Source organism: Ostrinia nubilalis, chromosome 6, assembly GCF_963855985.1.
Source record: "Ostrinia nubilalis chromosome 6, ilOstNubi1.1, whole genome shotgun sequence".
Lineage (NCBI taxonomy): Eukaryota > Metazoa > Arthropoda > Insecta > Lepidoptera > Crambidae > Ostrinia > Ostrinia nubilalis.
In genome coordinates this window covers 15523156-15549685 of record NC_087093.1, presented here as the reverse complement: position 1 = coordinate 15549685, position 26530 = coordinate 15523156, and the positions used below count along the sequence as shown (strand labels likewise).

The 26530-nt window shown below is 37.2% G+C and overlaps 3 protein-coding genes across 3 annotated transcripts; all 3 read left to right on the top strand.

Annotated features, from left to right (window-relative positions):
- The first annotated feature begins 422 nt into the window (after positions 1-422).
- Positions 423-13681, top strand: LOC135072754 (uncharacterized). Its single transcript, XM_063966792.1, has 16 exons — positions 423-496; positions 1125-1214; positions 2059-2097; positions 2860-3040; positions 3566-3733; positions 4082-4236; positions 4701-4827; positions 5335-5343; positions 7669-7680; positions 8090-8229; positions 9632-9773; positions 10203-10386; positions 11501-11619; positions 11805-11810; positions 12915-13092; positions 13672-13681. The coding sequence occupies exons 1-16, from the start codon at positions 431-433 to the stop codon at positions 13679-13681; spliced, it is 1626 nt and encodes a 541-aa protein (XP_063822862.1). The 5' UTR covers positions 423-430.
- Positions 13682-19752: 6071 nt separating this feature from the next.
- LOC135072753 (uncharacterized) lies at positions 19753-26508 on the top strand. The gene is made up of 6 exons (XM_063966791.1): positions 19753-19972; positions 20405-20563; positions 21109-21236; positions 24711-24846; positions 25338-25496; positions 26378-26508. The coding sequence occupies exons 1-6, from the start codon at positions 19840-19842 to the stop codon at positions 26506-26508; spliced, it is 846 nt and encodes a 281-aa protein (XP_063822861.1). The 5' UTR covers positions 19753-19839.
- Positions 22284-24343, top strand: LOC135072682 (lysozyme-like). The gene is made up of 3 exons (XM_063966690.1): positions 22284-22506; positions 22971-23123; positions 23887-24343. The coding sequence occupies exons 1-3, from the start codon at positions 22377-22379 to the stop codon at positions 24015-24017; spliced, it is 414 nt and encodes a 137-aa protein (XP_063822760.1). The 5' UTR covers positions 22284-22376; the 3' UTR covers positions 24018-24343.
- Positions 26509-26530: the final 22 nt, after the last annotated feature.

Sequence of the window (26530 nt, the reverse complement as noted above, 5' to 3'; positions counted from 1 at the left end):
TCGGTTTGCGAATATTCAAAGATTTACTGGAATTTATCTCCCGATTTGATTATTTGCCAAGTCATCCTTAGGAATATGTTCCTCTGATTACTACTCAGGCTTTATGAAACGCCTTTGGTATCTGACATAGCAAAATAGGCCGGATCTCTTTTTATTTTTATACATTTTTCTAATCGCTTACTGAAAAGTTTAGTTATGGCAACCAAAATAGGTAGGAATAGATGAAATGCAGGTCATCGAACATGGAAATGTGACCTTCCTCTAACATTTTAATGTTTTTAAACTCTACAGACTTTAAGCCAGGAGTTGTTATTCTTGTTACTTTTACAGCCAATTATTTTATAATAGCCACAATCAAATTAAAGTCAATGTTATCAAGGGAGTAGCAGTAAAATATAACAGCTTAGTAACGAATTGGAAGTGTAGAGCGATGGACTGGAGGATAGCCGTTCCCTTTTGTAGCCTGCTGCTTTTAGGGTTTTGTGGATACCCACCAGTAAGTTTAATTATACCATACCTTTAAATATACCGTTAACAATTGCTCGTAATTAAATTAAACAAGAAATGGCTAGAATTAATTAGAAGTTTAACTTTACAGTCGTGGTTTTATAGTCTCTACTGACATTAACTTTTAAACCAACGACCACCCTCTTTTATTAGTACCAAATATTGTTATAAACCACCATATTCATCTGAAATGTTATGGCGATTTATAAGTCGTTCGTTCGTTTCAGCCAAATGACGTCCACAGCTGGACAAAGGCGTCCCCCAAGGATTTCCATAATGACCGGTCTTGCGCTGCCCTCATCCAGGTTCTGCCAACGACCTTCACCAGATCGTCGGTCCACCTAGTGGGGTGCCTGCCTACGCTACGTCTTCCGGCCCGGGGTCGCCACTCGAGAACTTTTCTGTTCCAACGACCTGTTTTACGAGCTGGTCCACTGCCTCTTTATTTTATTAATTCTGCGAGCTATGTCGGTCGGGTAGTAAAATGTAGTGATTCGGGTGTCCAAGTAATACTTATTCTTGACTAACTTTCTAAGAGTTCAGAGTGCGTTTGTCAATCAGGTTAATTCTAGCCTAATTAATTAAAATAATATTTAATATTTATTTATATTATACAGCGAGGAGAGGAGGTCCTGCCGGGAAGCGTGCTTCTGCCCGCCACTAGGAGAGGGCGGTACCTCGCCAACATTGTGAAACGGCAGGCTGTCGTGAGTACCATACAGCAGGGATATACAGGATGAATTTTCATCATCAATAGTGTTGTTGTGTAAACAACACTATTGATGATGAAAATTCATCCTACCGATTGCGGCCATGGCGTACACTTCGACGCCTCTGTCTTGGCGGTGCTGGTGCGCCCGAAGATGGCTTACGAAGCCGATCTTTGCAGCAAACCTCCTCGCACATTGGGGGCATCTGAGCACGCCGCCAACATAATTATAGTGAATGGCCTAAGGTGGTAATCCAACCCACGAAACGCTAGAAAGTTTTAGTCAGCCATCTTTCCTTTCAATAATTTCTTACGAACTCAGTATCCACCATTTATAATACCTACTCGTATAGATTTTTATCGTCAAGAGAATTTGAAAAAATTTCTTGTTAATAAGCAACTTTTACCATTCAAGCCCCAAGGCTCCACTGAAATCGCAAAGTTTAACTGGCTAAACTTTAGTTTCACACCTAACTTTAGTTTATACTAACTACCTAAACTACTAACTAGATAAAACAATGTAATCTTCACTCCTTAAAACATTTACATAATCTACGGCGGGTAACGAAACCAATAGTTTTAGGGAGTAACAATGAATCTACTTACTAATATTATAAAACTGAAGTTTTTTGCTTGAACGCGCGCTAATTTCAAGAACAGGAATAGTGTTGAATAGCCCATTTATCGAGGAAGGCTTTAGCATATACATATTATAATATTACCCAGACTATTTTCACACGTATGAAGTCGCGGGCTCAGCTAGTACCTAAGTAATACAGTAGAAGAATATTTTGCGGAAAAAATATTTTAATACCTATAATAATCCTTTTATTCCATTTTAGGACGGAACTGGAATAAAATTCAACGAAGATGCAGATCGAGTAAGTAGAGTTTTAAATAAATGAACTTGAAATAACTTCAACTTAAATTAAAGATTAATGTCTCATGAAATCCATAGGGTATTATTTGTCATTAAACCATAGAGTCACTTGCATAAGTAAAAAATTCCCGCCTCTCGTTCCCATCACCGCCAATGAAAACGCACCCAGTGAGTCAAGTTAGTCCCAAGGCGGTAGAGTTGATTAGGCAGAACTGAATAAGAACAGAATAGGAATGGCCGATTGCAAACCAAGAGTTAAATTAAGTTAGTTGAGTTTTAGCTCGCATAGTTGACACAGTTTTCCATAGTTGTGTACAGACTGCAATCTATGCAAACACTATGAAAAACACGTTTAAATACGTTGTAAATATTGATTGTCTTCTAGTGTATGTCTTGTTGGTTGTCCTATTAAATAAATAAAAAATAAAAACAGCGAACTAAGCTAAATAACTTACGCCCGTATTCACAAACGATGCTTGCTTAAATGAGGCAGCAGATCGAACGCACAGTTTTGAATAGAGCTCTGTGATTGGTGCGCGTGTCACCCTGTGCGTCCACGCGCACAGTAAGACCTCATAGTAATGTTTGTGACTACGGGTGTAAGTTAGTAGAGCTTAGCTCGCATAGTTGACATAGTTTTCCATAGTTGTGTGCAGACTGGAAAGTTGGAAACTATGCAAACACTATGGAAAACAGCGAGCTAAGCTAAACTAACTTAGGTTAGCTGTGGGTCTGCAACCGCCATAAGAGGTCTGCCTTGCAGATGAACGCGGAATCAAAGAAGAAGGTGGACGTGCTATCGGAGGAGCTCCTGCCGTACATCATCGCTGAGCAGGAGCGTCGCACCACGCTGTTCCGGCGCATCATGACCGCCATCCAGAACGGGGAGAAGGGCGTCACGGTGGCAGAGGTCAGGAACAAGCACCCGCTTCTGATCAGAAGAGGTATGTAAAAGACTTAATAGGGTCTTTTTCTTCTAACCTTTTTACACATAAATAAACTGACGGCCAATGAGTCAGCAGATTATGGAGTGGAGGCCGCGTACCGGAAAACGCAGCATGGAACGTCCACCCATAAAAGGTGGATAGACGACATCGTAAAGGTAGCAGGAAGGCGCTGGACGCAGGCCGCTACCAACCAGGCAATATAGAAAGCATTGGGGGAGGCCTATGTTCAGCAGTAGACGTCCTATGGCTGAGATGATGATGATGATGATGATGATGAATATAACCTTTTTAAGAAGTTTATTTGTGCCAATTTTAACTCGAACAATATAACAACATACTCAGGTGTTTTAGTTCTATTAATTTAACATGGATTCCAATGAGACAGTATACCCATAAGCAGGTTTCAAGATGCCACCAGGTCAACATGGTTTGTCTACGCGTGCGCGTTGTTCTATCCTACATTATTAGGTAAGTCTTTGAATCATGATTATCTACCGATCTACGTTTTACCTCCGATTTCAGGTTTGATGTACCGCTGCCCATCGAACCGCGCCATAATAGAACCTGACGGATCAGGGATCATGATGTGCGAGAACGACGTGGAGCCCTCCCCGATCATGTACGACTCCTGTCTGAGCGCAGAGGATAAGGACGTCTATGTCGCTCGGAATAAGTTCTTCTTTTGCAATCGTAAGCCTGAATGTTCACTCAATACCTGTACGCGCAGATACTTAAGCAATAGTCCCGTTTCAAACCCTAGGACTGTGCTTTTAGATGTTCTTTTTTTAATAATTACAGCCTATAGATTATATTTAATTATTTCGTTTTCTTCTATACTCTGATTAGCATTCAATTACTTATATCGTAAAAAATGCAACATAATAGTTTTAAATACAAATGTAAGTTCCAAAGAGCTGTGCTAGAGATCTACCAAATGGTAGAGATCAAAATTGATCGCATTAAAAATAAATGCCATTGACCTAAAACAAAAAAAGAAGAAGAAATGTGTTACTGTTAGTTAATTATTCTAAAATCTAGGCCACAAGGTGGAAGGGCCGGACCTGCCGAAGAACGGCAGCACAGTGATCGGGTGCGCGCCTTCTGAGCGCACGTCGCTCAACTACACCTACAAGAAGTGCGCACTTGAGGAGACCGAAGACGTGGTAGTGCAGTACCGGTACTACCCAGACAAGGTACATAATACAAATAGGTAGGTACATTAAAAGATGAAAAAAGAAGAATTATGACCTGAGCAGTAACTTACCAATACCACCCACCCTGTCGCAATAGGGATGATGACTGGGTAATGAAATCGAAATTCTATTTAGTCCGTCAGGCATATAATTAAAAAAATATGGACACATATTTTTTAATTTATACACATATACACATAATATGTAAGTACCTATTATAAACTCAATAGTTGAAATGTCGCGTGACGTCACTTTTGAGTAAAAATCACTCAAGCGCGCCATTTCAACTCGATGTGGCACTGTTATTATTTAATTATGAAAGAAAATAAAAAATATATATAAGTCTAATATTATTGCGATGGCATGGGCCTCCACTAAGCATACGTCATCACTGGTTTTCAGATTCACGTATGCTTAGTGGAGGCCCACGTTCACGAATGTTATCTATATTTGTCATTAAACAGACTTACAAGTTCGTGAACGATTTGGACCCGGATCACGAGGTGTGTGACCACTGGAACCCCTGCCAAGTGGGCTACATCTTCAGCCTGCCCTCCGCCGACCAGGCCCTCCCGGCCAATGAACTGTGGCGTGAGTCTGACATTCCAGTTCGTTCGTTCGTTCGTTTCAGCCAAATGACGTCCACTGCTGGACAAAGGCCTCCTCCAAGGTTTTCCACAATGCACGGTCCTGCGCTGCCCGCATCCAGGCTCTTCCCGCGACCTTTACCATTCCAGTGTCAAATATTTATTTGAATAGAGGTCACAGCACATTCATCATCATCATCATTTCAGCCATAGGACGTCCACTGCTGAACATAGGCCTCCTCCAATGCTTTCCACGTTGATCGATTGGTAGCGGCCTGCGTCCAGCGCTTCCCTGCTACCTTTACGATGTCGTCGGTCCACCTTGTAGGTGGACGTCCGGCACATTATCAACCCCGAAAGGGATCAACACCGTATCGCCTTTCGATCTTGAAAACAATTAACAAGTTAACTTTATACCTAACGCAAAATTAAAATCAACAAGTTGATTAAAATGACGTGCTCTAGGTTAATGATTTTCAGTTAATTTATGGCATTGTACTTTTGTTTTCAGATGATTACGGTAAATAATAAAAACTGGGCGACATATCGTCAGTTGCAGGTTCACTTGGGGTAACTGACAAAATACGGTTTTTGAGTTAAATATACAGTTTTTCTTAGTTTTTTCTGCTCTTTCGAATGGTATACGTAAAAAAATTCTAGCTTTAAAAAAATTACAATTACACGGACATTTTCAGGTGTGAACTTTTCAGATTTCCTTCACAATTTTGGTGTAACTGACATTGTAATAATTTTACCAGGTTGAATTGGTGTATCTGTAATAATGTAAAAATTTTGCTACAAAACTTTGCAATTACACTGATTTGCTAAGGTTTATAACATGAAATAAAATAGGAATTTAGAAAGTTTTAAGGCATATTACATTATTATTATACCAGCAGTATCAGTTAAAGAAGTTAAAGTTAGCTCAACAAAAAAAAAATATTGAAATTGAGCAACTATCCAGCCAACTAGGCGTCACTGCGCGTTGCTAACATTAACCTGTTGTTACTCTGTTACTTTTACTGTTGTAGTAGTCATTACCTTAATTCAACATTGCTATAAAGAGGTGGGAAATTAAATCCATTTTGTTTTCAGTTTAAGAGCTAAATACGGTATTGGTAAGTCAAATCTTAAAAAAATATTGAAATTACTTAGTTTCACAGTAATACTTTAGTTATTTCAATATTTCTGTCTTAAAAAAATTAAATACACATATTTTCTTGATTTTCATGGCTTTTTTAACATTTTTTAATGAATAAAATAAAAGTTACTTCTAATAAAATTAAAAAAATAATAGAAAAAACGACAAAATGTTATTTTTTTCATGAATTCTCTTATTTTTTAATACTTTTACATAAATTATACAGCAACTAAGTAAACAAAACCCAGCAAATACATCAAATTATTTTAATTTGGGCAGTACTTACACCAATTTGACCTATGTTTTTTCCAAAAGTATGGTGTAAAATTAGTGTAACTGTCAAAAGTACAAAAATACATTGGTGTAACTGCAATATATTTCCTTAACTAAGACATATTAGATAATTCTTTTTATTTAATCCAAAACCGCGTAGAATTCTAAGTATTTCTGTAAAAACAGATCCAAAAAAGGTTAAATAGTAAAAAAGTTATGTCCGATTCAAGACGAAAAAAAACTTTAAACGGCTCTACTGAAAAACTGTATTTTGTCAGTTACCCCAAGTGAACCTGCAACTGACGATATTACAAAGAAAAACATAGATAATACTTGGCCATAGTAATATCATACTCGTATATTAAAAGAACGTTTATTAAATTTCAGAGGAAGGCAAGTGTGATAACGCACTATCATTGATTTAACTTATTTTTCCTATGCTATGATAAATATTCAATTTTTTCACTTTTTTATTAGATGATGAAGGTAAGTACATTAATTGAGTCATAATACATTTTTTTTAAATAAAATGCATCCAATATAATACTGAAATTACTAACATGGCTTTAATTTCGCCATTGCTAGCATATGAAAGTAAGTATTTTATTCTGACCAATATTCTGAGTTTGAGAGTAGATCAGACAAAATAAATTTTATGAAATCCGATTTGAAAATTAAAATAATTAAAATGAAGATATCAATTTTCTGACTTCACCATTCCATTTATATGCCCATGTTAACATGGGCTAATGTCGGCTCATATACCCATTTACCTAACACCCTGTATAAAACACCGGTTATCGTTATAGTCACGGTTAAAATATGATGGTGCAACTCAGCCTAAGAATTAGGCCCGATTCAATGGTACCTACTCACATCCAATTCAATAATTGAATCTTAGTTTCAATAGTTAAATTATTATTTTAGGAGATGGTATGTATTCTTGATTACTAATTAATTATTTAAATTAATACTAATTACATTTTTATCTTGTTGAAAAAATATTTTAAAATGTTTTTTGTTTGGGATATAAATTGTTATGTTATGATCCCATTTTTATTTCTGTTTTTTTTTTGTTAAAGTTAGTTAAGGTATACCTACAAGTAAATAAATCAAAATTACTTACCAATTTAAAATAAAATAATTGTATTGTTATGCCATTCTTACCATTTTCACAGAAACCATTCCAAGTAAGTACTTTCATTCAAAAAATATAAAGATAATAAATATACATTAAATTCGTGTATTTTTTTCATATTTAATACGCTTGCAGATGACCCTGGTAAGCAACCATTTCCAATTAACAGCAGACTTCTTTTATACAATTTTTCAGGCCCTTGTCCTTGCCTTCTAAAAACACATAATATAAACATAAATGTTTTTTTAAAGGCAATGCAATAACTATATATTTCACATTGTTAATTTTTTCAGACCCCGACGGCTGTAAGTATTAATTTTATGTATAGTTTGAAAGTTAATTGATTGGCAAAACGCACTAACTTTTTTACTTTAGCTTACTTATTATAATTTATAATAATACACCATTAGCTACTGCGGGTAAGTGAAATTTCATTAATATAATCACGAAGACACGTTGTATGTAGAAATTCATTTATAATTTAGATTTAACAGATGAATATCTAATTATTTTGGCACATAGCAAAAATGAAAAGCCAAAACCAAGGTTTTTTTTGTTAAGAATTCAAAATTAGTTAAAAGTAGTAGTTTTTATTAAGGAAAGGTCATAACCACACTGCGCAAGAAAGAGGGTTATGTTGTTTTTAAACCAGTGTTAATCGTGCGTTTAACTTTTTTAATAAGTAAGGCACTATGATTTTCATTTTTATTTTAGATGACTTCAATGACGAATTCGTGCACCGAGACACAGAATCATATCGAGCAAGCCCTCGAAGGATAAAAGGGGCCCGTGTAAAAAATGAATCATTTTGGATAGAGTGTTTTTGGAAAAGAGGATCAAGTTTTACAGGCCAGGTAGCATTTTAAGGGTTCTACCCTTTTTCGCAGAACTTTTTAAATCATAATTTCACTATGCATAACAACGGATGGAATCATCTTCTTTACGCGGAAAATCGTTAAGCATAACACTCATTTGGCATAGGTACATTCAAAACTAATAATTTTGTAAGGCAGAATCATCTTTAGGCATAATATAAATCACTTTAATATCCCGAATAATTAAAAAGCAGAACCATCTAAAGCGTCTAACTTAAGCGGTTTAGATATTTCATACAAAAAGATTTTTTATAATAAGTATGTACCTATTTACAAAAAAAAAGTATTTAAGTATGTTTATATCCGTTGTCTAGTACCCATAGTACAAGCTTTGCTTAGTTTGGGACTAGAACGCAGTGTAAAATGTCCAAGGATATTTATTTATTTATTTAAAAGTTATAGGGGCTAAAATAGCGCTGTTAACTCCACTATACAGCATCCTTGTACAGCTTTCAGTATCCAGGTAAACCGTATAGCGGCCGCTGTAAGCCTTTTTGTGCTTCTTGTGCTACTTAAATAAATAAATCTTTGGACAATTTCACACAGCGCCAGCTAGTCTCAAAGTATGCAACATATAGGTATTATGCTTGTGTTATGGGAGCTAGCTTAAAAGATATACTACTTATACTTATAAGTACATATAAGTAGTGTATATATATATATATATACATAGAAACACCCAGACTCGTCACAGAAATTAAAATTCATCATTACAATTTCTGCCCGACCGGGAATCGAACTGGGAACCTCTCAGCATAGTAGTCAATACGACAATGGCCGAACATGACGGCCGAGGCCGACAACATAAATCCAGACAATACTTAAGTGTAGGTATTACCAGGCCTGTTCATCTCCGCGAGTTTACATCGAAAACAAAACACGCACGATGGCCCCCTACAGGATACTATTCGACAAGGCCTCACATACGAGCGAGCATTGACACGCACGCGTATTCTTGTGTATGATGGAAAAAAATAAAGATAATGGTGTACTAAATACTGTGCAGTATTTAACTGCCTAAATAATAATAAAAACACAGAATGTACTTTTTTAAGTTGTCTGAAGACACTGAGAGGTAAATAAGTAGTTAATATTATTCATGACTAACGGCCGCCCGCGACTTCGTACGCGTGGATCCCGTTTTACCCCCTTCATCTATCTTACGCGGTTTAGATTTTTTCATACAAATGTTTTTTCGCTCGCACACTCACTGCGGGCGCCCGTCGCACAGTCGCGACAGCAATATAATCACGCGCGAGCGATAAGGATGGGTAGCTTGGGGTCATTGGACAAAATTCTACGTGCTCACAGACCGGGCTTTATTACTTAATACTTTTGTGGATCATACAACCTCCATAATTATAACCTTGGCCTTTTTTAGAATCATGGTACATATGAATCGGATAGATGGTATTACAAAGACCCGTATTATTATACAGAATTACTTTTGCGTCATTCAGGAGACAGCTCTTATTCAATTATACAACGTGAAAACTACAATAAATACCATTTTCTTACGATCAGTAAGTATCTCTAGCATAATTTATATATATTTAAGTACTTACAAAGAAATTAAAAAAATATATCACAAAGAAGAATGATTGTTTTATCTGGAAGGCTCAATTAATTTAGTAAATTCAGTCCGATAAGAGGATACTAAAACTATTGTGGTTTTAGTATTCATTAATTCATTCGCAATCACTATACTCGTAATATACTACATTTTTTTACGCGTTCACTAGTGAGTGCGTAAAAAAATGACATTAAATGTATGACGAATTGTTCAGCGCCCCTAGCGGTAACTTTCAAGAACTAAAATTTTCATATAATTTTAAACGCGCTCATGTAAACTCACACTAAGCCCTCAGTATCAAAATTTTTTGCGACTCAGAATCAGTAACATGCGTAGGTAAGTATTGCGATCAACAAAAATTTATATTTGTGCGTTTCAGACCGAACAGATCTGGTAGTTCACGAAATTTCTCTAAACCTGGCGTTAGGACAGATAGGGGCTGTCCATACCATCTCGTTCCAAGGGAAAGGCCACCGCGTCAAACATGTGAGAGTGCGCGCTAAGACGTGGCAGGTCTACAACCTACATCCTACCGTGTGCAAGATTAAACATGATGACAGAGGGTAAAGTATGCTTGCCTGCCTGCTCATAAAGATAGTAGGCCCCCTTGATATTTATTGTCCGTGGTGCATAATCTTTTCTTAAGGTATTAAACCTTTGTTTGTCACCTGTCATCCGCTTTGCTATGGAGGGAAGTCGAACCTTAATTTCGAACTCCTCCGATGTTCTTCTGATTAATTTCGTTGCGGGTCATTGGACAGTTCAACTTTCCCTGGGACAAACTTGACCTTGATTGGTTGGGTTTTTATGGCGGTTAAGCTGTAGATCCTGGCTACACAGGAGTTGCAGTGGTGGGAACGAGAGGTGGGAATAGTCCCGCAGAGGGTAAAATATTTCATTAATTCCACTTCTCTTCTCCCTTCCGCGCCGCCGCCGTTGCCAAATTATTTAGAAACGTATGACGGCTCGACACTTCTCCGCTCTGAGGGGTTACTCCGAAAAACGTTATCTGAAGTCTCAAAATGTTGTCATCCCTCTCATGCAAAGCGAGATGCCAGGATGAGCGACGGTGACAGATAGAACCGAAACCACGTAAACAGCGTATCGGAGTAGCCCTGCTACTTTGATGGAAACCGGGTCTTGGTTGCGGCAGCGGCATTCGAAACTACGTAGGGGACCCCCAACCAAAGAAAAAGGAAAAACCAGTGGCTGAAAAAAATATATCGATGATTTTTGTTCGTTACGTATTGATACTCGAGATAAGTCCCGAGGTATTGTCATTGTCAGTCCGTCAGTTATTCTCCGCTGCAGGAACACGACTCTCCAATTTGCCCGAGACAAATTGAGGATTTGGCCAACATTCCTGACGCTGTCCAGTCGGGAAGTGAGGGAAAGCGAGCAAATCCGTATCAAAAGTTAGCTTGAATAGATAGTATATATTAAAAGTTTACGATTTAAAAGAGTTCTTTGACTTGCTGTAGTTTTGTTCTTCTTTAGAATCGTCGCTAATATTGTGGTGTTTCTAATTTAACTTTTGCATGCTAATAATTTTAGCTAAAGATGTATCGTTCTCACTGTCTGTACCTAACATCTTTATACTTATACCATTTTTATTTGCAAATAAATGATTATGATTATTATTATGATTAATATGTATAAATATGACTATGATTTTAGGGCAGGCACTATCGAAATAAACCTGGGACTTATGTCAAAGAAGAGTTTTGGGCATTACTTCGCGATCGTAGACAGCCCTGAAGGCGTAGAGGAAAAAATAAGAATCATGCAAGTACATCGTAAGTATTAACAAAACTTATCTACATAATGTACAAAATAATTTATTTGTTGTGTTATTTTAAATAACATCACCTTTCTTTAAAATCTGATAGTTTCGTATTATTGCTCAGTATTGTATACTATTTTTCACAATTAGTATGGATTTGGATTGTGTATGATTAAACGGTTATTTTTATATTTTCAGAGGCAGGTACGAGACTTAAAATTTTCTTATTTATTTAATTCCAATGAATCAAACTCTACACGGTTATCCATTTAAGTAGGCACATTTCATTTGTTTTGCAATAGAAAATCCCAAGAAGATTTTACTGGTTTATTGTTATCAACAATAAATAGAAGCAATTTTTTTATAAATATTTTTATTTTTATGAACGAAGTATTTTTCAAGTTGTTTGCTTACAGAGAGAGGTAAGTGTAGTATGGTGTAGTATAACTATAACCAATAATATTTGTAATATTAGTTATACTAAATTAACCTGTGAATTTTCTAGATGATTTTAAAATTGTTTTTAATATACTGAATCATGCTATGTTGTTTTTAGATGTCCGTAAGTATGGCACCACTACTTTTTAAAAGAGATCGTAGTTCTACCATACAATAGATTGTACATAAGTTTGATAATATATCTTATCTACGATATACCATCTGGTGAAGGTCGCGGGAAGTGCCTGCCTGGATGCGGGCAGCGCAGGACCGGTTCGTTGTGGAAATACTTGGGGGAGGCCTTTGTCCAGCAGTGGACGTCATTTGGCTGAAACAAACGAAATTTGATATAAAATAAACCAAAAGCCTACGGCATTTTGGAACATGGTAGAGTCGAGTCGAATGTATAGTCTAACACATAGTTAAACAGACTTTTAAAATAATAATCTTTTTGATTTTAGTAAACCGTAAGTATGACCTGTGGTATGACTTAAAGATTCTTGGAAAAGTCATTCATTTACCGTTATTATTTTGATAATACTGACCAATGATAGTTTAAAACTATATTTTCTAAGGCTGAGTTGCACCACCTTATTTTAACCGTAACAATGACAATAACCGGTACTTTTTGTATGGAGTCTGACAAATTAACTTTTGTCAAAGTTAAAGTAAGATGGTGCAACCCAGCCTAAAAATCCTAAGGTTACGTGTCTCTCCATCCTATTAGTTCCATACAGGGTTATCCGGTCTCATTCTGACAGTCTTAGGTCGCACAAGTTACCCTACTGTACAAATGAATGTAAATCTATGATATATTTGAACTGTATATTTGTATGAATCGTTGTAAAAACAAATATCAAACCGTTCCAGACCTCAAATCGACGCACGTGGTCACATCGTTTGCCGTGGGCGAGCCGGCGGAGGCGACGATGACGTACGATTGTCCACAGTGCCAGCTGGTCAACGTCCTCTGCAACGGTGCCGACGTGCTGGACAACGGACACGTTGTCCCGGAGCCTCCCAACACTATCAAGATCAATTATCCGAGGTTAATCATCATCATCATCATTTGCCACGGGACGTTGCTGAACATAGGCTTCCTCCAATGTTTTCCATGTTGACCGGTTGAAGCGGCCTGCATCCAACGCCTTCCTGCTACCCTTATGAGTTCATCAGTCCACCTTGTGGGTGGACGTCCCACGCTGCGCCGCACTTCCGAGGTTAATCTTGTAAAAGATTGTGCTGAGATCAATCAAAAACAGCTCATTTGGTCTCGACACTGGATCTTGCTGGTCGCCTTTTATGATATCCGTGATGGGTGTTCCTATTCTACTATGCCGAGGCAAAACAAAAAAGCAACATTTATTATAGACATTTCTAGGCAACCATTTGCAAGAATGTATTTATGATGTACTACTTCTCATGCAGCTTCGAAGATAGTCACTCCTGCGTCTACAAAGGGGTGTTCAAAGAAGGGAACCAGACCTACGAAACCCTTTTAGCGGTTATAGACAGTGAGTGTCTTAAAAATTCTGAGACTAGCTTAGTTTCAGGACTTACAGTAATTCAAAATTACAGTTTAATAAATGTCTTCTATAAATGAAACTTCTTGGTATTTTCTTTTCAGACAACTGTAAGTTTTTTTCATTTTGTATGCTTTTTAAAAAAAAAAGAAACAAACGATTGATTAATTGAATTTACCTACTTAATAAATGGTCTTATTTACCCTGTATTTCTTTACTTACAGCACCAGGTAAAGCAAAACAAAGCACTTCATTCATCGATAAATATAAACAAATGTCAATAAACTTATGAAATTAAAATATTTCAAAGTAAATTGAGACATAGTTAAAGTTGAACTTGCTTCAGATCGATTACAGTAACTTTGAAGTTCGAAGTAAAGTGAGCGTTTACTTCGAATTTTTACTTAATTTATTTGCTAGCTTAGGTTGAATGATTTTAGGTTCATATTTATAATGTTACATTTTCTGGTTTTTCTATTATATTGTAGAGTTTTAAATTTAATCTTTTTGCGTGGTTTCAGATGTCACAATACCAACATTTGAAAAGGTCGACGCTCCCAAAGAAAACGAACCGTTCGAGCAGGCTATCAAATACCAATGTGCTAAAACTTGCAACGTTGAAAAAGTAAGTTAAATTATATTAGAGTATTTCTCAAAAAAAATGTACATTTTGAAAAAAAAAAAGTGTGCTTTGAAACAGTTCAAAAGTTTTATATTTATAAATCATCACACAAAAAAAACACACACACAATTTTGAAGGATGAATATTAATCTTTAAGATAACGAAGAATTATAGCTATAATCCTACTTATTACCAAATATTTAGATATTTTAAAAATAGTCCTTTTTTACCTTTCATACAAAAACCTGTTTGCCACCCTAGCTTTTTCATGTATTTTTGTTTCATAAAATGCGATACGTAACTAAATTATTGTAAATTTCTTTGTATTATCGTTCTACAGTTATCGCAGTTTTTGTATCAAATTGATTTTCTATGGGGTGTCATAATGAATTGGCAATTTAAAGCAAAAAAACAAAATGAGTCGCTCTCATTTACTATTTCGTTATTTACTCTTTAGTTACGATTTATTTATACTTTCCCATGGTTTCTGAACAATTCCGTATTTATTTTACACGGACAACAATAGCTGCACTCTGAATGGCTGTTGGCCTGACGTCTCCGCCATAACATCTATCGCGAAAATTAGTGAAAACGTGTGTGTTTTGTGGGATTACTTTTTCGTAACAGGCAGTAAAATCAGCGATTTTATATAGAACGGTAAGTCTTCATTTAACCATTTTTTGTAATACGTGTGGTACGAACATTTAGTAAGCTTTTATATTTGCTGTAACAAATTTTATCAAAAAAATACTTGTTTCTGATCTCATTTTGTCTAATATTTCGTTACGTTTTTTACGAATTTCGTTACGTTACGAAAAAATACAACATAATGCTGAGTGTATACTGTTATTACCTGACTAAGCATAGTAATATTCACTACTTAATTTATTTCAAAAAATATAGAGCGTTAATTGATTGAATACTATCTGCTTTACAGAAGTGCCACCAGCAAAAAATTATCAAATCATTCAGATTACGTTTTTATGTGATTACTTCTTTTGTTTTTTTAGGAATGCCGCCAAAAACCAATGCCGAAAGGCAAAAAGCTTACAGAGAACGACTCAAAATGGATAAACATGATGGAACAAAAATAATTTTATTAAAATAGTATGAATGATTACTCCCTTATTTTATTTCTAACCCCTTAATATTACCCCGTATTTGGGTGCATATTTACAAATATTTCGAATTGAATAAATGAAGAGCATTCACAATATTTCGCCAATGTATAACAAGCCTTATGGCCTTACTATTTCGTTACTACCGTTTCGTTACGTACATTTTTTTTGAGAAATACTCATTAAACCTATATTGAATGACTAATCATCGACTCTCAAAGGGCATACAACAAGCACAACTGTTCTTGTGTACAAACTTGCGTACCACTTATCCTACTCTTAAACTATAACTTATATTTTTGACCCTAAAATGATTCAGCCAAATATTCACAGGTTTATGCAAATGGTATACCGCTCACGTCTCCCACAAACGCTGAAGAATTGGAGAGCAATTTGGTGGATCCAGACCAGACTTCATCACCTGCCACATTTAAGGTGAGTGCTCATTGACGTATCTAGGGTTATTTTTCCGGAGGGTGGGCGAAATCAATTCACCATCGAAAGAAAAAAAAACTTCCAGCATCCTACTTCCTAACTAGTCTCCAATTCGTTGTACATCGGCCGTTTGGTGTAGTGGTTCGAAAGGGACTACTATTCCGGAGGTAGCGGGTTCGATTCCCGCACAGTACAAACTTCTATGATCTGAGGTACAAACATTTGTGTGCATGAACATATTTGTTTGTATTGGACTGGGTGTTTTGCATGTATAATAAGTATGTATTTACAAAAAAAAAGTATTTAAGTATGTTTATATCCGTTGCCTAGTACTTACCCATAGTACAAGCTTTGCTTAGTTTGGGAATAGAAGCGCAGTGTAAAATGTACAAGGATATTTAATTCCAGGTGTCTTCATCGGCGATAACGATCCACATCGACAAGTATAGCGAGGAGTACGACGGCCAGTACCAGGCCGTGTTCAGCCTCGATGACGGCTCTACTGTCACAAAAGACATCATGGAAGTCATGTGAGAATAATCTCAAAATCCCATCTCATTTCTTTTTTTTTCTTTTTATTTGGGACAACAAACAGTTACATAGAGTTACATTCTTTGATTCTTAGGCTGGGTTGCACCATCTTACTTTAACTTTGACAAACGTCAAAAATCAGTCAAATTCCATACAAAAAGCACCGGTTAAATTTAGGTGGTGCAACTCAGCCTTAATGTCAACTCAGCCTCAGTCGTTTAAAAAGCTAAAGTTACGAATTAAGCAAGATTCCATCTCAAGAATTGGGTCAAGCTTTTTGTGGCTGAAATTCAGTAGGACGGAACTACGTTTAATTTTTCAGTTGGTTTTGACAACTTTTGAACTAATTTACCAAAAGCATGGTTCCTGAAAACTGCTATGCCGAGACCAGCCACGTTTTCTGTCTGACGAGGCATTTACCTTGTATATACGCACTTAGCTAACAAATACTTTAATGTTCCATAATTTGTTCCTGTCATTTGCAAATCTTTCACAATCAATTAGGTATACAACTAATCGATTGTTAGACATTATTTACAAATGGCAGGTTTATGAGAATTCCGTGAACCGTTTTACAATCAGCGTCCACTTCGTCGTTATCGTCCTATCAGAAATAAATATAATTTTGCTCACAATTAATCGAATAAATACTTTTCTTTCTTTCTTTCTTTCTTTCAATTTTATAGCCGGTCTACTTTAGGATTAAGCCCAGTGTTGGGATAGAATATACCTATGGAAATTAAGTCTAAACGCCACAATTACGAAGGTATTTGTGGTGTTTACTTTTTTTGTAGACAGGTCAGACGTCCTATTTTAGTTGTTACTTACGATGGCCTGATTTCCCTTAATACTTAATACCCCATTTAAATAAATATCTAGGTAATAACTAATGTAATTCTATAATTTTATTTTCAGAAATTTGAATAATACTAGAAGGTCGGCCGCGGACAATGGCAGAAAATACTTAAGTATTACCACATAATCTATTTTTCTCTACATTTCTCTTAATCAACTTCAATCTTTAGCTCTAAAATCCTTAAAAAATAACCTATCCAAATATAACTTTGTGGCGAAAACATTTTAGAGTTTATGTGATCAGCTCAAATAAGATAATCTAGTGTGATTCAAACTAGCTAAAGACAATTCCTTTATAAAAGTAAACATATTTTTATCATTTTAGCGGATGCCAACCCAAGCGCTGACCACCACATAACAGAGGAACCAATCGAAGGAACCTCAGACTCCAGGCATGTTGCTTCAACTGTGGCCAATGTAGCTGACATCCTGACCACTAGGAGAGAGGAACTGACCATTCTCCCAAGCACTAATACCATCCCCACGGCCACTAGTGGTAACCCTACCACCATTTTAAGCTTCCCAACAAAAGTCATTGATACCACTACTCCAATAACCACTAATGTTAGTAGTAAGCCGTAGTTAAGTTGTTTTTTTTATTATGGAATATTTAGTTTAATTATAGAAATAAATGGTTGAAATATAATTAATTGTATTATTAGTAATTAACAAATGATCCTATCTAGTTTAATACAAATATGAAGGTTTTATGAAATTATTAGCCAAACAGGAAAACGACGGTAAAATGTTATCTTCTAAGCTACTAACAATAATTATTTAAATGTATTCATTTTGTTTTACTATTTCATGAACAAAACAATTAATTACATGCCTACTTGGAAATTATACTAATACCTGGTAAAGTACCTAGTGATACTTAGTGTTAAAAAGATTTCATGGTTAAAAAAAATATTGAAGTGATTCTGTCATTAAGCAAATAGCATTGCATCAATGCTATAAAAAATAGGTGAATTCCCTCTCTATGATATATGATAACTAATTTGTAGATTGTAGGTATAATGAATCATCACGCCTAGGCGCCTGTGTATTATTGAAATGTTCTTTCCTCATCCGAATTGCTCAAATCGATAACGAGAAGTCACTGTGTTTGTTATTGTTATGGCCAGTATTCAACAGGGGAAAAATATTGAATAAAGGCACATTGTCTTAAAAACTTTTACATATTAAGTTCCTATTCTTCTACCACTCTACCTAATTTATTTATTTATTTCCAAGCTCAGACCTATTTTATTTTAATCTGTTCTACAGCCATGGTATATTTTGTTGTATAATTTTGATCACCCATGGATAAGTAGTCCACTTTGATCACCTAGGTGATCTTATCCATGGGGTGATCAACGGACACCAGACCAGAGTATCGCCTGGAGTCCACTTTGATCACCTGGGTGATCAAATCCAGGTGATTAAAGTGGAATAGACCGTTTTAACGCTCTACATTTCAAAACGCTAGTCCGATGGAACACTGAAGATTGTTGTTGACATCTTTGGCACATTTAAACTGAGTAGGTACCAACTTTCTAAATGATAGCATAGCAGGGAGATATAAAACGATGTCCAATTGCCAGAAAATCACCTGCAGTGTCTATTTTAAAAGACTGGCACACTTCAGTATGTGTGATCAAGAGTATCATCGCCTTTTCATTGGCCTTCTTTACTCGATGTTTACTACACCTTTTATAATGCACATGCTCCACCAAGGACATGTGTGTAAGGCCTTTGAATCATAATAAGCCTTTAAGTTCTTTGTAGCATAATAATATACAAACAACGTATGTCCTCAGCCTCGGGTCAATCGTTATCAAGAGCGAAACAAATACACTTTTAATCATTTTATAAATAAAACTTGTATACAATATGTTATGTACGAGTATCATAAATAATTTCGCCGCGATAATTCTACCTGATACCTTTTAATACGCACGTACAGCCAAGTTAATAAAAAGGTGATGAGTTCAAGCTGATATTCGAAATGAAGGCGGTTAATTATATGTAGATATAAAGTAAAAAAATGTCGGTGCAAAGAAATAATCGTTTCTGGAATTTAATTTATGGTTTGTGAGGTGCTCTCTATGTGGAAGAACTTATAAATAAGTTGTTTTTATCCACAACTCTTGGTGTGCATCTCACCTGACGGAAAATTATGATCAGGTCGAAGAGAGCTTCACTCGGAATCCTCAACCACAGAGGAACATAAGTGCCACTTGTGGTCTAAACTGAATAATTATTTTTGATTTTGATTTTGATTTTTGACTGGTTATTGTGGTTATCTTACCTCCAATTGTCGGAACACAAAAATGCTGTATTAATTTAAAAGCTTGAACAATATAATGATAACATAAATTATACCATGAAGTGATTTTGGTTGATTTACCTTCTCAGTTATGCAGCTAGCTATTCTGTAATTAATACCTACTACCTATTATAAAATTAAAGGCAATCGAGTTATCTAAAAATGTCAGAGTTCATTCATCTGATCGATGAGAGTTAAGTCCCGACACCCAAGAAACCGTTAGCTTGAAGGATTCCCCTATTACGTATACTAACAATGCATGCGACTTCACATACACACAGATAAGCAGTCTCAGGAAAACTTGGCGTATATAAACCACTCCCGGGCATTGCAGCGTATCAGTTTTGAAAACTTCTTGGATATAGTCAATAGCAGTCAGATAATAACTTTAAAAATAAAAATGGCAAGATTAGCAGTCGTTGTATTGTTCGTCGTGGCAGCTTTGTGGTCTATCGAAGCTAAAATACTGAAGCGGTGCGACATTGCGCGTGAGCTGAGGAGTCAAGGTTTCCCGGAGTCCCAGATAAGAGATTGTAAGTTTTTTTTACTTCCTAATGTCTGTCTTAGGTAACAATAACTCAATTTATTTTAACCCTTGTTGTGGATATATGCATTTATTTAACGTTATTGTATAGGTAATTTAAAAAAGTTTTTAAATAAAGGTAACTTCTTACCTACCTAGTTTCTTGCCGATATTTCTTTATGAAGGTCTTATCGCCCAAAGATTAAAATCAAGTTCTTAGTATTGTCCGGACTAAAAACCATTAATTTTTGTTGTTTTGGTATCGAATAAATGAATATTGTAGCCTTAAAATTTTAGAACGGTCCGGCTACCGTGGTCCGGTCGTACGATTATACCTACTTGTACAGGAGACGAATAATACTTTACGATATTTTTTTTTCATGGCGACCGAAGTTGAACGGCCTCTAATGAATAGTGTATCTTAAACTTTTTTTTATCGCAGGGGTGTGCCTGGTGGAGAATGAGAGTGCCGGCAACACTGGGAAGGTCTCCCCAACAAACAAGAATGGGTCAAAGGACTACGGACTGTTCCAGATCAACGACAAATATTGGTGCACTCGGTCGGGCCCCGCCGGCAAAGACTGCCACGTCACTTGCGCTGGTGAGTAATCCCAGAGGTCCCGGGTTGTATTCCCAGTTGGGCCAAAATTTTGATTGGTGATAGGACTTGTTCTAAGTCCGCCTAGCTAGCTACCACCGTCTTCTTACCTATGCCTGTTCGTTCTTCAACAATTTTAACAGCATTGTTGTGTTTCGGCAGTTAGAAATAAGATTAGGTAGCTACTCTATGGTTGAAGATTCCGGGTGAAGCTCGCCACTTGTAAGCGTGGGGAGTCCAGGCCAAACCTTTAGTTTTTGCCTCTAGTACTAGTCTAACTTCAAGAAGTTCGTGCTCCTGCAATGTATACTAATAAGGGACCTGATAAATAGGTCTATTCCACTTTGATCACTATTCAGAGGTATGATTTATTTATAGGTGATCAAAGGACACTAAAATAATAATTTAACTGGGGCATCGTATCAATGGACACTAAATTGTCGCTGGAAGTCCACTTTGATCACCTGGGTGATCAATAGACTAGACCGATGATTATGATGATGAAATCCAAAAATTAAGCATGCCACTAATATGTGATATTCTTACAGAGGTTATCACCGACGACATCACGAAGGCTTCGACCTGCGCTAAGAAGATCTACAAACGCCATGGCTTCAGGGCTTGGTATGGCTGGAGGAACCACTGCCAAGGATCCCTGCCTGACATCAGCAACTGCTAAGCATCCAAAATAAACATGTGATATCTTATGTTAGTTGTAAAGTGCTATTATGTAACAAAAATGTAGGATAGTGTGATGTAGTGGAGACTGTAGACTGTACCAACTCATTCGGTAGTTTCAGCCAAATGTCATCCACTGCTGGACAAAAGCCACTTAGAACTAAAATTGATGATTAGCCAAAGCTTAGAAGATGCTCTACGATCTAACAGATAAGAAGTAGGTACCTACTATAAAAATTAACAAAGAACTAAAGATTAAGATGTGATGCAAAAAGTAGTGCGAAGAGTATGATTTTGGAGACTCTATTTTTTTCACTGCACTACCACTTGGTACTACTTACCTACTTGGTAACAGCTGAATAACCTTTCATAAGCTAAGAAGTAAATAAACAAATTACATATTGTATGTTGTAGTTATTGTTCCTTATTATATGAAAACCTGTAGGTATTCATGATTCCTATTTAAAATCTGGACGTATATTCGTCAGTGCCATGCAAGATAAAACTAATAAAATTAGGATAGTAACTATGCAAAGTAGGTAATTTACGGAATTAAAAACTCTGTAGGTACTACACAATAATAATCTTAGTTATTTATTAACTATGTAGTTCTCAACACTGTTTCTCTTCATACAATAAATTCCAGGACAAAAATATTAAATAAACCTACACAATCTATGCCTACACTTACTTATCATAAAAAGTTTCAAATGTTCCTATTACGCAGTCTGTTTATCTTCTATGTTCTCTGCTTCTGTCATCTTCTTCGATAAAGCCTCTTCCAATGTTATAATAAGTTTTTACTGGACTATCGTGTCCGTGAGTAGGTAGTGTACCTACATTCTAACTGTTTTATTTAGAAATATTAAAAACAGTTATATTATAAATGTAATGTCAAAATGCATTCGTCTCATCGAAATTCAGTCGTTTAATCCCGATACCCAAGCAACCGTTAGAAGGATTCCCCACGCATGCTAATAATGCATTTGCGATTTCACATAAGTACGCACAGATAAAGCCCACAGTCTCAGGACAAACGTGGCGTATAAAAACCACTCCCGGGCATCGGAGCGCATCAGTATTTAAAACTCCTTGGACATAAGTAGCCAGTAGCAGTCAGACAGTAACAATAAAAAAAATGGCAGGATTAGCAGTCGTATTGTTCGTCGTGGCAGTTTTGTGGTCTTGCGACGCCAAAATACTCAAGCGGTGCGACATTGTGCTTGAGCTGACGAGACAAGGGTTCCCGGAGTCCCAGATGAGAGATTGTACGTTTATTTATTTCCTTATGTATATTCACCCTATTTACCACAACGTATGAAGAGTGAGATTTAATGTAACCGTCTACAACTTTTGTCTAACTCATTTTGATATCAACAAAATATTTTTAAATAAAGGTAACTTCTTGCCTAACTGACAAAGTTTTGCTATTCATGAAGGTCATTTCGCCCAAAGATCAAAATCAAGGTCTTTTTAGTACTTTGGCCAGATTAAAAACCAGTTTGATTGAGTTCAAAGCCCGGTGTAAAGATGTGCATTAATTTATCAAGCGCAATGCAGAGTAACATCCTTATTATTGTGGTCGTCGTTGGAATTAATATTGGAGCCCTCAAATTTTAGAGCGGGACTTTACTGCTTAACGATTCCTTTTTTTCGTATCTACCGAAAATAAAGACGAATTCTAAAGATCCACCTCTAATGATATTCTTTGCTTGATTTTTGTATATCGCAGGGGTATGCCTGATAGAGAATGAGAGTGGCGGCGACACAGGGAAGATTACGACAAAAAAGAACGGGTTCAAGGGCTACGGACTGTTCCAGATCGACAGCAACTGGTGGTGCGCTCGCTCGAGCCCTTCCGCCCTTTGCCACATCCCTTGCGCTGGTAAGTGGACTAGGGGACAAACTTGACCTTCATCATCATCATCAACAGCCCTTTACATTCCACTGCTGGAGCCTCCTCCACTATAGTGGAGGGTTTTGCCATAATCCCCACGCTTGGCAGGCGGGTTGGAGATCGCAGTTTAAAATATTGTTGTTTTTCAGAGAGCGCTGCTGCCCGTTCTCTGTTTGGTGTGTTGTCCCTAAGAGCCTCTTACGACACCCGCGGGATGAGTAGGGGTTGGTGACAAATGTATTTCTACTCTGCCGTCACCACACGGCTTGACTTGACTTGACCTTCACGGTTTTTAATGGTGGTCAAGCTGTAGATCCTGGCTACACAGAGTTGCAGCGGTGGGAACGAGAGGTGAGAATATTCCCGTTTGGTGAGTGGACTAATGGTGGTCACTACATCTATAGCTACAGACTTTAACCGCCTCTGCGGTTGAGACAACCTGACTTAGAACCAGAGGTCCCGGGCTCGATACCCAGTGTGGGCAGCATTTTCTGCACGGTTTGGTTGGTAGTAGGGCGTGTGTGTTTTGGTTATAGATAAGATAGCCAGTTCTTCTATGGTGGAGAAGCTTGTCAACCCGTCTGGTCAGCGTAGGGAGTGTAGGCCAAATACTCCATTTGAATCTGGTAAATTAGAGAAGGTAGTAGGTACTCCTGCCTGCAGTGTATACAAAAGGATCTGATGATTATGATGAAATCCAAACGCCTTGCTAGACAATTATGCATGCCTCTAAAATGTGATATTTTTTCAGAGGTTATCACCGACGACATCACGAAGGCTTCGGACTGCGCCAAGCTGATCTACAGACGCTTCGGTTTCTCGGCTTGGAGTGGCTGGAACCACCACTGCCAAGAATCCCTGCCGGACATCAGCAACTGCTAAGCATTCTAAATACATTTGGCATCTTATGTTAATTGTAATATTAAGTGCTATTGTGTAACAAAAAGTGTGAAGTGCTATTGTGTAACAAAAAGACTGTAGACTGTACAAACTTATACTTAGAACTAAAATTGGTGATTACCCAAAGCTGAGAAGCTGCTCTATGATCAAAAGATTGTAACAGAAATATTATCATTTCTTAATAAGTAACGGAAGTACTTAGGTAGGTACTACAAAAATTAAAAACTATCGAATGTGATGCGAAAAGGAGTGCGAAGATTGTGGAATGATTTTGGAGTAGATAGCCCCAATAAAGCCTTCTCCAATTATTTAATCAGCGTTTCTCTGGACTATCGTGTCCGTGAGTAGTGTACCTAACATCTTAATCATTTTATTCTGAAATTAACAGCAAAATAACAAGTACACTCGTAAAGAGTTATCTTACAATGTCAAAGTTCATTCGTCTCATCGCAATGCGAGTTAAATCGCGACACCCGTTCAACCGCTTGCTTGGGGGATTCCCGTATCATATCGCACATACAATAATGCATGTGCCGATTTCATAATACACAGAAATAAAAGCCCGCAGTCTCAGGGAAAACGTGGCGTATATAAACCACTCCTGGACATCGGAGCGCATCAGTTTTGAAAACTCCTTGGACATAGTCAATAGTAACTAAATCAATATAAAATATAAAAATGCCAAGATTAGCAGTCGTTGTAGTGTTCGTCGTGGCAGCTTTGTGGTATAGCGACGCTGTACGACTCAGGCGGTGCGAAATTGTGCAAGAGCTGAGGACGCAAGGGTTCCCGGAGGCCCAGATGAGGGATTGTAAGTTGGTTTTAGTTTCCAGTTTTGATTCATTTTAACCATCTTCTTTGATAGGAATTTGTTTATGTGATTGTTAAACTTTTGTGTAACTTATATTTGGATATGAAAGATTAAAAAAAATGAAGGTCCTACCTAGTTAAATGCCGCTGTTGTTATTTATGAAGGTCTTTTCGCCCAAAGATCAAAATCAATGTCTTAGTACCTAACATTTTTTTCCTACTTTGTCCAGACTAAATCCAGTTTGTTTGAATTCTAAGCCCGGTGTAAAGATGTGCATTAACAATCAGGCGCAGCGCATTTTGGCCGTTGGAACCCTATCATTTTAGAGCGGTCGTATCGTGGTACCTACTTTACTGCTTACTTACAATTATTTTTTTCGTATCCGCCGAAGTTAAAAAGACGAATACTTATTTAATCTAGCTCTATCTTAAAGGTAGAAAACACCTACCTATATTTATATCAATTCTTTACCTGATTTTTGTAAATCGCAGGGGTATGCCTGATAGAAAATGAGAGTGGCGGCAACACTGGGAAGGTCTCCCCAGTGAACAAGAACGGGTCAAAGGACTACGGACTGTTCCAGATCAATGACAACTACTGGTGCACTCGGTCGGGCCCCGCCGGCAAAGACTGCCACGTCACTTGCGCTGGTGAGTGGACCAACTATTTTCACATTATTATTATTGTTATAGTATATTTATACGGCCTTGTTGATGTTGATATGCAGTTTAGGTTAGTGTCCGTTACATCCACTGAGGACACGGCATGAGGCCCACTGAAAACCATATGCTGAGTGGAGTCCCATTACGATGGGCATCGCTGTTGCGACAGGATAGCACTGCTCAGTTCACTTTTTATTTCCTTGTAATATTTATGTGCTATTTCGTCCTTTTTTCCGGTACCTATACGTTCTCTGTCCTTAACTAAGTGATGTTCATCGTAATAAATGTTTCTTTCTTTCTTTCTTTCAATGGTGGCCACTGGTCAACTACCTACGTAATCATGTCGCCACAGGCTTTAACCCCATGTGTTCTAGGTGGTCTAGTGGTAAGACTACCTGTCTCAGACCCAGAGGTCGCAGGTTCGATTCCCATTAAGGGCCTTTCTGCTCGCTTTGGTTGGTGGTATGGAATTTTCTAAGCCCGCCCGAGTAGCTACCACCATCTTACCAAAGTTTCTTGCCATAACAGAAATATTAACAGCATTGTTGTGTTTTGGCAGTAAGAGGTAAGATAGGCAGTTCCTCTATGGTTAAGTGTTCCGGGCGAAACTCGCTTCCACCTTCGGCCTGATTTTTCTTACTTTCTAGCATGTGGTTAGGTGGTTTTCATCAATATACTTACTTAGAAACGTTGAACGCTTCCCCAAAACGTGGAGAGAGTAGGTATATCGTAAATAAGAAAAGGTCGTGCCTCTACGGCGGAGTCTAAATGACCTAAGGATGATAATGATGCAATCCAAACGCCTTCAAAGGACACCCTCCTAGAAATTTAAGCATTTCACTGAATAAACTCACGTGATATTCTTACAGAGCTTATCACCGAAGACATCACGAAGGCTGCGACCTGCGCTAAAAAGATTTACAAACGCCATGGCTTCAGGGCTTGGTATGGCTGGAAGAACCACTGCCAAGGATCCCTGCCTGACATCAGCAACTGCTAAGCATTCAAAACATGTGGCATAA